Source organism: Schistocerca gregaria, chromosome 6, assembly GCF_023897955.1.
Source record: "Schistocerca gregaria isolate iqSchGreg1 chromosome 6, iqSchGreg1.2, whole genome shotgun sequence".
Taxonomy (NCBI): Eukaryota; Metazoa; Arthropoda; class Insecta; order Orthoptera; family Acrididae; genus Schistocerca; species Schistocerca gregaria.
The window spans coordinates 211,313,759-211,326,231 of NC_064925.1; the positions used below are offsets into that span (position 1 = coordinate 211,313,759).

The window sequence follows — 12,473 nt, forward strand, 5'->3', positions numbered from 1 at the left end:
GAAATCGTTCACGCAGGAGCATCGTGCAATCAAACCCCCCTTTGACGGTCGAAAAGACACCGTCCGTACGACATAGTAGTAAGCGACCCAGGTTCATAGAAACAACTGGAAGAGTTGAAAAAATAATTCGCCATGTCGGGATGGAATCCCAGTTCGGTTTCACAAAGAGCAGTCTACGCCCTTTGTCCCTTACTTATCTTGCAATTATCGCGAATCTCTCGCCCAACCCAAAGTTACAAGTGACTGGAGAAAAGCCAGATGACTCCTGCATATACAAAGGGTAAAAGAAGAGACACCCAAAATTATATCAGTTTCCTGTAGAATTCTTGAAATATTCTCAGCTCGAATATAAAAAAAATCATGAAATCGGGAAGCTTACGCCCACGAATCAACACGGATTGAGACATCATCGCTCGTATAAAATTCCGCTTCCCCTTTTTTCACATGATATGCTGTGAACTATGGATGAAGGGGAACAGGCAAATTCTATATTTCTATATTTCCGGAAAGCATATGACACGATACCCTACAGCAGAGAAGATAATAATGGTAAGAGCATATGGCATTGGTTCCCAGATATGTGACTGGTTCGAAGACTTCTTAAGTAATAGAACCATTTATGTTGCTCTCGACGGCGAATGTTCATCAGAGATAAGGCTATCGTTAGGAATAAAACACGAGTGTGATAGGACCGCTATTACGTAAGTGATGTGGCGGACCGGGCACGCAACAATCTGCGGTTGTTTCCTAATGCCGCGATGTGCGGTAGTTGTCAAAGCTGAGTAACTGTAGGAGGCTACAAGGTAACTTGCAGAAGGTAATTTGTAGATGGTGTGATAAATAGCAGCAATTTCTAACTGTAGAAAAACGTACGTTGGTGCGGATGCGTGGGAAAAACACACCCGTAACCTTCGGATACAGCATTAGTACAGTCCTACTCGAAAGAGTCTCGTCGTTTAAATATCTGGGCGCAACGCTGCAAAGTGATACGGAATGGAACGAGCATATGGGATTGTGGTAGGGAAGACGAATGTTCGACTTCGGTTTTATGGGATAATTTTTGGAAAAGTGTGGTTCATCTGTAAAGAAGACCGCATTTAGGACGCTATTGCGGCCTATTCTTCAGTACTACTGGCATGTTTGGAATCCTTTCCAGATCGGCCTGAGGAAAGAGATAGAAGCAATTAAAAGGTGGGCTGCAAGTTTGTTAGCGGTTGGTTCGAACAACACGAAAGTGTTACCGAGAAATGGAATGGGTGTCCGTGGAGGGAAGGCAACGCTTTTCAGGGAACACTATTTTCGAGGAACACTTCATTGGCATTTGAAGTTAACTGTAGAACTACTCTTCTGCTGCCAACATACGTTTCACGTAAGAACTGCGAAGATAAAAAAATGGTTCAAATGGCTCTGAGCACTATGGGACATAACATCTATGGTCATCAGTCCCCTAGAACTTAGAACTACTTAAATCTAACTAACCTAAGGACATCACACAACACCCAGCCATCACGAGGCAGAGAAAATCCCTGACCCCACCGGTAATCGAACCCGGGCATGGGAAGCGAGAACGCTACCACACGACCACGAGATGCGGGCTGCGAAGAAAAGATTACAGAGATTACAGCTCGTATGGAGGATGTATATATACACATCAAAGAAAGTTTTGCATCACCCCAGTTCCCAGAACTCCTGAAGATAGACGTTGACTGTGGATATTGTGTCACAGACATACACTCCTGGAAATTGAAATAAGAACACCGTGAATTCATTGTCCCAGGAAGGGGAAACTTTATTGACACTTTCCTGGGGTCAGATACATCACATGATCACACTGACAGAACCACTGGCACATAGACACAGGCAACAGAGCATGCACAATGTCGGCACTAGTACAGTGTATATCCACCTTTCGCAGCAATGCAAGCTGCTATTCTCCCATGGAGACGATAGTAGAGATGCTGGATGTAGTCCTGTGGAACGGCTTGCCATGCCATTTCCACCTGGCGCCTCAGTTGGACCAGCGTTCGTGCTGGACGTGCAGACCGCGTGAGACGACGCTTCATCCAGTCCCAAACATGCCCAATGAGGGACAGATCTGGAGATCTTGCTGGCCAGGGTAGTCGACTTACACCTTCTAGAGCACGTTGGGTGGCGCGGGATACATGCGGACGTGCATTGTCCTGTTGGAACAGCAAGTTCCCTTGCCGGTCTAGGTATGGTAGAACGATGGGTTCGATGACGGTTTGGATGTACCGTGCACTATTCAGTGTCCCCTCGACGATCACCACAGGTATACGGCCAGTGTAGGAGATCGCTCCTCACACCATGATGCCGGGTGTTGGCCCTGTGTGCCTCGGTCGTATGCAGTCCTGATTGTGGCGCTCACCTGCACGGCGCCAAACACGCATACGACCATCATTGGCAGCAAGGCAGAAGCGACTCTCATCGCTGAAGACCGCCCCCACCCCCCCCCCCCCCCCCCCCCCCCCCCCCCCCCCCCCCTCCCCCCCCCCTGCACGATGTTGGGGCGTGAGCGGAAGACGGCCTAACGGTGTGCGGGACCGTAGCCCAGCTTCATGTAGACGGTTGCGAATGGTCCTCGCCGATACCCCAAGAGCAACAGTGTCCCTAATTTGCTGGGAAGTGGCGGTGCGGTCCCCTACGGCACTGCGTAGGACCCTACGGTCTTGGCGTGCATCCGTGCGTCGCTGCGGTCCGGTCCCAGGTCGACGGGCACGTGCACCTTCCGCCGACCACTAGCGACAACATCGATGTACTGTGGAGACCTCACGCCCCACGTGTTGAGCAATTCGGCGGTACGTCCACCCGGCCTCCCGCGTGCCCACTAAACGCCCTCGCTCAAAGTCCGTCAACTGCACATACAGTTCACGTCCACGCTGTCGCGGCATGATACCAGTGTCAAAGACTGCGATGGAGCTCCGTATGCCACGACAAACTGGCTGACACTGACGGCGGCGGTGCACAAATGCTGCGCAGCTAGCGCCATTCGACGGCCAACACCGCGGTTCCTGGTGTGTCCGCTGTGCCATGCGTGTGATCATTGCTTGTACAGCCCTCTCGCAGTGTCCGGAGCAAGTATGGTGGGTCTGACACACCGGTGTCAATGTGTTCTTTTTTCCATTTCCAGGAGTGTAGTCCCTTTGACTGATCAGAGCTAACTGTCGATGACATGCCTCGCTCAGGCAACCCAAGGCTACTCCTGCATAGGTAATAGATCGGTTGAGTGACCTTTAGCAGCTTGAGCACCACTGAGCCCGGATCCTCTCTGAGATTTGGCAGTGCAGCCCTTTCTTCAGAGATTTTCTATTGCGTTGAGAAGGAGCTTTCAAGAGAGCACGGCAAGTTTTCCTTCTTATTTCTTCGGCAGCGTCCATAGGAAGGCGTCGTACAGGTTGTTTAACACCACTCATGAATCTTATCAGAGGTAATGCTCTACGTGTAGGTGCCAAATTGAGTCCTTAACCCAAAACAGACGGCGTCGCATCGTCTAAAATTCTTCTTCGTGAAGTTAACAACGGAACGTCGTGCAGTTATTCCCTGTGATGATGGCTGTTGTGGCACAAAACGATCAAATTTTGACATCTGTAGAGGACTTGCATCCTTATATGACCAGCCGAACTTGGCTGAAGTCACTCTATCAACCAAATCTCATGATACAGAAGAAAGAAGTGCTGCAATCTTCAGATGTAAGTGCAGCAGTTCTTCTGAAATGGCATCTAACCTTCGTCTCGTATAATAATTCTCTCCTTAACAATAGCATGAGTGGCCTTCTCCGTTATCCTCTGTGCAGTGGCATCTTAATAAAATGTGGCAAATTTTGGTCTTATGCCATGGCCCAGCCGGTCGTCGTGATCATCACTCCACAATATTTCAACTCGACATCTGCCAGTCTTCTTCAGGTGAACCATCGAAGACAGTGTCGGAAGCAAATAGTTTACCTAAATAGGCTGCACTTGTAAGGACAGTGTTTCAGAGACAATGGATACTCGACCCAGCAAATAACAGGCCATTCTCAGCTACAACCAAGAACCGGGAAGTGGATAAAGAGGAGAACGCGCCACCAAAGTCCTTAGTTTTTCTTCCATTCGTTGCAAATATTTCCTTCAAAATAGCAAGAATCCTTAGCAATTTTCATGTGAAAGGGATTTTCCGCCCAGCACCTAAGATATCGGAACTGCTGCGATCAGTGAAGGGTAATTTGTTATTGCGGAAGGCGGGAACTTACAAAATACCTTGCCAGTGTGGAACGGCCTATATAAGACAGACAACATGCACAGTGGAAGAACGTTTCTCTGGACATAAACGTTGCACTCACCTTCTGCAACCCAGTAGGTCTGCAGTGCAGAACATTGTATCTCCAACGGACATTCAATTGAGTATGTTAAAACTTTAATTTTGGCCACAGCAACAACTTTTTGGGACTCCATTACAAAAAATCCATTGATATATGCACCACGGAAATTCTTATGAACCGAAACACGGCTAACAGCTGCAAAATGCGTGGATTCTCGTTATCTCCGAGATTTGCTCCAGACGAAGACGCCAGAATACTCCGATAACTGCGGCGAACGGCAACGCCGAAGACAGTTGATCCTTGCAGTTCCACCAGCGAGAGCGCTGCTGCTAGGCGGTGTGGCCCTTCTGTCATCCTGACCCTGATGCATACATGGCTATCATGCCCCACATCGCTTCCTTCTTCACGACGACCACCCCTTCCCTGACAACCTCAGTAAGGCTAACAATTCTGCTTCCCATCTCTCCAGGGTCTTCTCCATTCCCGTCGATCCCCACATTGATTACTCCCTCTTCCCCACAGTCTTTGTACGCACCGATACCTCCATCTGCCACTTGCCCCCAGTTTCCAGTACTTGGATCAGTTACCCCCTTCAGATTTAAACATTCCCATTACTGCACATGGCATCAACCTCCGCTCCAAGTGCAACACCGCCCCCGATCACGACTGTGTCACTTACTGCCACCTCAAGAAGTCCCCTGCCTCCTTCCTGGCCGTCCTTGCTGCCTTGTATAACATCATCCTCTACACTGGCTTTTACCCAAACCTGTGGAAGACTTCCCACGTCCTGATATTCCCCAAACCCAACAAATCCCCTCTGACACCTCTTCCTATCGCCCTATCTGCCTCACCTCCATGTTCAGTAATGTCTTTGACTCCATCTTCTCCTGACATATTCATCAGCACCTCAACCAGCACAAACTCCTTCCCCTTAGCCAGTGTGGCTTCTGTCCCTCCTTCTCTGCTGATGGCCAGCTCCTTAGTCTTACCTATCTTCTTCTCCTCCAACTTAACTCCCATCGTTCCACTATCTTTGTTTCCCTCGGCCTCCAGAATGCCTATGACCAAGTCTGACATCATGGGCTCGTTTTTAAAGTTTAGACCTACATCCTACCTGTTAATTTCTTCCATCTCATTCCTTCCCTTTGTACCTTCTATTTCACTAACCACAATACCAACTCCCACACTTTTTATCCTACTGTAGTCATGCCCCAAGGCTCTGTCCTTTCCCCTTTCCTCTACCTCATGTATACTGCAGATATGCCCAAACCTCCTCCACTTGTTTACCTCCTCCAATAGGCTGATGACACTGCCTTTTTGGCTCTCTATCCTCCCCTTCAACAGTCCCAACATACCCTCCAAACCCACATCGACCAGTTCACTGCCTGGACCAACCAGTGGCTAATTTGCATTAACCTTTCCAAGACCCAGTCAATCATCATAGGTTGTACCATCCTCTCCTTCTGGCTCCACTATTTTTACCTTACCATTTATGGTTGTCCTATCAACCTCACTGATATCCTGATATACTTTGGCCTCACCCTCGGTCGTCACCTCCCTGGGTTCCCCATCTCCTTACAATCCGTCACTAAGCCCACAATGACTTCACCTCCTGAAACTTCTGTCTGGCTGGCCATTGGGACTGCAGCCTTCCACCAACCTTCACCTCTATAAATCATTGATGCAGCCCATCCTTTCCTATCCCAGTATCACCTGGATTTCCACCCCACCCAGATTGCATAAATTTCTCCAAATCTCGAACACCATACACTCCACCTCACTTTCTGTATCTGCCTACTATACCCCACACAGATCCTACATGACCTCATCCCATTCCCACATTTTCTCCTTTTCCTCAAACACATCCACATGCTGTACATCATCCGCAGACTCAATCCCCCCCTCCCTCCCACAAACTCTCCTATCCTCTCTACCCCCCTCCCCCCTGTTACCACGCCTTTACTGTTATGTCCCACTCTCTCTCTCCACGTCAGCATCATCCACCTCCTTTACCAGCGTACCTTCCAGCACCTATCATTCTCCAATAATGAGCTTTGCCCTGATATCTATATCTCCTACCAAATCTAACCCCACCTTCATACTCTTCCTCAGAGCTCCCTCTCCTGTCCCTTTCCCTTCCCCTGAGCGTTTTTTTCTCCCTCCTACGCCCACTCCCTATCCTGCACAGCCCTTCTGCATCTCTGCACTCTATCCTGGCTGGCTTTCGCTCTCCCTCTCCCATCCCATCTGTCACCTTTCACTTGCCGCACAACCCCCCCCCCCCCCCCTTTGCTACCTCCGCTCCACTGTCTACCTTCCTCTCAGCCCTCCCTTGGAAAATACCTCTTGGCAGATTTTATTCTTTGTCTTGTATGCTCCGTCTCCTGCAGTGGATTGAATAGTGCCAGTGCCGTCGTTCTGGTGTGGCCAACTTTTATGTTTTGCTTGTGACTAGGTGTACTTTATTTGCTACCCACATAGCAAACTCAACTATGTTTTTGTCTTCATGTGGCTTTTTTTAAACTGAGTCTCCTAATGAAAGTCTCTGCATAAGTGTATATTTTAACCCCTATTGTCTCCCCCCTTACTATATGTGTTCCTCTTTCTATCGCCTTTTATATATGTATCTTTCCATCTTTTTTTCCTGCCTGTAATATCTCTCGGGGTGAAGAGCGGCGGAATATGGAGTCGGGGAATGAAATAACAATAAAGAAGAGAAAAAGGACATGCCTTTGTAAGTCTTCGATGGGTCACCTGAAGATGACTGGCAGGTGTCAAATTGAAATATCGTGGAGTGAAATTTACGGCAACCGGCTACAATCCCAAAATACCTTCGAACACTTAATTCACTGAGAAAGTTATAAAAACTTTAAATTTCACGAGTAACTACACTTAGCAACTGCACAAACAGTTTAACGCTCTATGGTAAATGCCTGCCATGGCGAACTACTTTCAAGTAACTAAAGTTTACATAAAAATTCCGTTAATGAACAAGATGTCTCGCCCCTAAAGCAAAGCTTACAGCAACAATGACTGCTCTTAATGTGCGTTTACATCTGTGCGCCTTGCGGCGAATCACCGGCACTGGTCCCAGAGGCAAATAGAGGTGGCCAGGATAAACACAGGTCCGAATGGAATCACTTGTGGACACATTTTACACAAACGGCATGCACCTATACGTGTGCCTCTCTTTGAGTGTGGAGCAAGCAAAGCCGCTTTGCGACTAGACGCAGCCGGCTGCGGTGGCCCTGCGGTTCTAGGCGCTTCAGTCCAGAATCGCAGGACTGCTACAGCCGCAGGTTCGAATCCTGCCTCGGGCATAGATGTGTGTGATGTCCTTCGGTTAGTTAGGTTTAAGGAGTTCTAAGTTCTGGGGGACTGATGACCTAAGATGTTAAGTCCAATAGTGCTCAGAGCCATTTGAACCATTTTTTTTTTTTTACTAGACGCAAGGTGCACACGTGTAAACGCACCTATAAGTGAACAAAATTTCACTGCTCGAAAACCTTTAATAACACTTAAGACAGATACAGAATAACATAATCAACAGCCTGCAGTCATGCCTCTCCTCGATCAAGCAGGATATCAGGCTCATTAATACAGTGAATCTTATGGCGTAATGGCCAATGAAAACATAAGGTAAAAAGCGCGAAGTTCGTGAGACCCTTACGGCAAATTGCCTAGAACATTTGGGTGCCGCAAACGGCCGAACCGAACTTAAACTAAAAGCTGTCTCTAGACGTTGTTGCTTAGATTTACTTATGCGCTATTTAGAAGAAATCAGCTGGAGTAAAACATAAGGGAGGTACAGGCCCCTTGGCCAGTATCATATCCAATTGAAATACAGAGTGTATCAAAAATAATTATCCAATTTGGCACGTCTGTATTTCTGAAATTAATAAACGTACACAATGAATTTTATTTTTTGATGTACGGGAAGCTCAAAATTTTTTTTTCATACCTTTTCATAGGCGTTCAGTATGCCCTCCTTGAGATGCACAGCATACATCAGTGCGGTATTCAAATTGTTCCCACACTGCAGCGAGCATGTCTTGAGTTACAGCTTCCACAGCTGTTGTTATGCGATGTCCCAGATCATTCATTGTTGTTGGTAACAAAAGCACATAAAAAGAGTCTTTTATAAAGGCCCGCAAGAAATAATCACATACAGACAGGTCCGGCGACCTTGGAGGCCAGTAATGTAAGCTGAATCATTTGGTCCAGTGCGACCGATCCATCGCATAGTAATCCTTTGATTTAAAAATTACCGCACATCCAGACGCCCGTGTGGCGGTGCAGCACACGCCAGGCGGACGTCGGGGGCATGATGAGCTGTCCAGTTGCACGGCAAACAGATTTCTGCGGACTCCTTGTGAAACTATGTCGGATGCTTTCCACATCTGTGTCAGACACTCGGGGACGGCACGGCGATTTGCTTTCATACAAACAACCTGTTTCTTGGAACTGTTCATGTGAAGGTTTAATGCTATGTGCTGATCCACACCGTACCTAGTACGAAAGTCACGCCGAACAGTTACTTCTGAACTGCAGTGCCCAAAACGTAGAACGCAAAACGCTTTCTGTTGGCCCGACACCATTTTCACTGGAACTGAAGCGGGCTCACACTGCTGCTACCTAGCGTGAACAAGGTGAAACTCGAGAGTTTGCTCTTTACAATAGTACGTCGTTCACGCACATATTCGGGATTGGAGCCGGTGGTAGTAAACGTCACTCGGAAACGTTTCAACTGGACACCTGGCAATCATCTTCGGGTGACATAATCGTTGGAATATTTCACATCATTAATATCAGCGAGTAATGAGTGAATGGGCAAATGTCTATACGGTACATTACATATGTAGAATTGTGGACAGTTGGGAATGTGTGTCTCACGGGAGGCGTGCAAGGGGTAAGTCCCTGCAGTCGCGCTACTCATCTGTGTCCTCGGCGGCTCAGATGGATAGAGTGTCTGCCATGTAAGCAGGAGATCCCGGGTTCAAGTCCCGGCCGGGGCACACATTTTCAGCTGTCCACATCTAGGTCACGGTCATCAACAGTATTCTGTTCTTTCGAGAACAGTTACTGTCTTCATATATATTAATATCAGCAACTGAGTCCGCCTTGATGCAAATTACCTTGTTATTCGTTTATTTCTATTATCCCAAACTAGTTTCGGTGACAAATATCACCATCATCATGACGAGATGTTCGCTAAGTAAAAAGACGGCAACAGAAAAAAAGAGCACAGAAAGTGTGTTGCAAACAGCGCCAATAATTGATTAAAACATGCTATAACATACAATAAATAATGTAGTATGAAGGTATCAATAGTAAACTATATTTCAAAAGACTAATTGCAAAATTGTAATAATTTTTTACTGTGTTTGTACAACCATGTCATTTTCTGCATGTTTTAGATTAAAAAACCCACTGATGATGGTGATAATTGTCCCCGAAACTAGTTTGAGCTAATAAATAAATAAACGAATAACAAGGTGTTTTTCATCAAGGTGGACTCAATTTCTGATATTATTGTTTTTCTATGCAAACAAGGACCAAATAGAGGAATTCCAAGATAATAATATTTCACATGAGGTTCTCTTTCATCCTGTTCGAGTAATCAGCGGTAAGTTGTGTAGTGTGATTCATATTAAATTGGTAGACAAATAAAGAAAAGAAGACTGTGAATTCTTCCCTTTATATACGAATATAGTATTTCAGAGATTACTGCAATTAGCCTAGATCTGTAGCACCACATCTGCGAAACTTACTGCGCAGAGAAAGTCGCTCTAAACGTGTCTAAAGATGAAACTAGCTTCATGTGTCCCAATTATTGCCCAACGCCACTGAACAACCACATACCTTTCCTTATCTTGTCCACCATGCTTAAAATATTGACGCTACAACTAATAACCGCAATTCACAGGTCGTAGCAACGGAAGAGGCAAACAAAACCCACGTCTCCACCAGTGATTTCATCATCGAGCTCAAAGACATCAACGATGAATTTCCGGAATTTACGACCGAGTCGTTTGAAGCGGAGGTGTCAGAGAGCGCGGACTTAGATTATCTCGTCACCACTATCAGCGCCACCGACAAGGATGAAGGTGACCGGATCAGGTGAGTAGCTGCCTGCTGTGTGCTTGTAAAGAATAATTCTGTCTATGTTAGAACATCAAAACGCCCAACATCAGTAACTTGACGTAAAATACAACTTCTTCCTCTGGGTATTCTAGCATTTTAATTAGGAATGAGTAACGAAGGGGGCCGTCCGGAGTGTCCTTGCGGTTCTAGGCGTTACAGCCTGGAACCGAGCGACCGCTGCGGTCGCAGGTTCGAATCCTGCCTCGGGCATGGATGTGTGTGATGTACTTAGGTTAGTTAGGTTTGACTAGTTCTAAGTTCTAGGCGACAGATGACCTCAAAACTTAAGTCGCATAGTGCTCAGAGCCATTTGAACCATTTAGTAACGAAGTGGCGTCTCTAGCTCATCGAGAATTTCTCTAGCAGCACATTACTGATGCAGTTAAAGAGCAGCAATTGAGGCAGCGCACTTGCCAACGATATAGTCGTATGTCCAGTTGTGGTAGATTGAGCAACTGCCAACAGAATTGGATACACTCAGAAACCACATTTCGATGCTCCGAGCTTTTCCAATTCAGTGAAAAGTCAATCTGTTTAATGTGATGGACACGTTTAGCCTAACATTGCCTCCCAACGAGGCTGACGGGAATGGAAAGTGCCTCAAGTGTTCCACCATGGACATCTTGACCGAACAAAAATACATTAGAAGGTACAGCGGTAGGTTCTTTGGTTTGCTCCGGGAGGAGACCGGATGCAAACTACACTACTGGCCATTAAAATTGCTACACCAAGAAGAAATGCAGTTGATAAACAGGTATTCATTGGACAAATATATTACACTAGAACTGGCATGTGATTACATTTTCACACAATTTGGGTGCATAGATCCTGAGAAATCAGTATCCAGAACAACGACCTCTGGCCGTAATAACGGCCTTAATACGCCTGAGCATTGAGTCAAACAGAGCTTGGATGCCGTGCACAGGTACAGCTGCCCATGCAGCTTCAACACGATACCACAGGTCATCAAGAGTAGTGACTGGCGTTTGTCACGAGCCGGTTGCTCGGCTACCATTGACCAGACGTTTTCAATTGGTGAGAGATCTGGAGAATGTGCTGGCCAGGGCAGCAGTAGAACATTTTCTGTATCCAGAAAGGCCCGTACAGGTCCTGCATCATGCCGTCGTGTATTATCCTGCTGAAATGTAGGGTTTCGCAGGGATCGAATGAAGACTAGAACCACGGGTCGTAACACACCTGAAATGTAACGTTCACTGTTCAAAGTGCCGTCAATGCGAACAAGAGGTGACCGAGACGTGTAACCATTGGCACCCCTACCATCATGCCGGGTGATACGCCAGTATGGCGATGACGAATACACGCTTCCAATGTGCGTTCACCGCGATGTCGCCAAACACGGATGCGACTATGATGATGTTGTAAACAGAACCTGGATTCATCCGAAAAAATGACGTTTTGCCATTCGTGCACCCAGGTTCGTCGTTGTCTGTGATACAGAGTCAAGGGTAACCGCAGCCATGGTCTCCGAGCAGATAGTGCATGCTGCTCCAAACGTCGTCGAACTGTTCGTGCAGATGGTTGTTGTCTTGCAAACGTCCCCAACTGTTGATCCAGGGTTGCGACATGGCTGCACGATCCGTTTCAGCCATGCGGATAAGACGCCTGTCATCTCGACTGGTAGTGACATGAGGCCTTTGTGATCAAACACAGAGTTCCATATTACCCTCCTGAACCCATCGATTCCGTATTTTGCTAACAGTCATTGGATCTCGACCAACGCGAGCAGCAATGTCACGATACGATAAACTACAATCGCGATAGGCTACAGTCCGACCTTTATCAAAGTCGGAAACGTGATGGTACGCATTTCTCCTCCTTACATGAGGCATCACAACAACGTTTCTCCAGGCAATGCCGGTCAACTGCTGTTTGTGTATGAGAAATTGGTTGGAAACTTTCCGCATGTCAGCACGTTGTAGGTGTCGCCACCGGCGCCAGTTTTGTGTGAATGCTCTGAAAAGCTAATCATTTGAATATCACAGCATCTTCTTCC

At 46.9% G+C, this 12,473-nt stretch overlaps 1 protein-coding gene across 2 annotated transcripts in view; it reads left to right on the forward strand.

Moving 5' to 3' along the window:
* Positions 1 to 12,473, forward strand: part of LOC126278373 (cadherin-23-like) — a 520,639-nt gene that overhangs the window by 273,205 nt on the left and 234,961 nt on the right. For both annotated transcript variants that reach the window (XM_049978447.1, XM_049978446.1), the window contains exon 11: positions 10,242 to 10,435. In XM_049978447.1, coding sequence (XP_049834404.1) covers positions 10,242 to 10,435 — 194 coding nt within the window. The remainder of the gene's footprint in view (positions 1 to 10,241; positions 10,436 to 12,473) is intronic.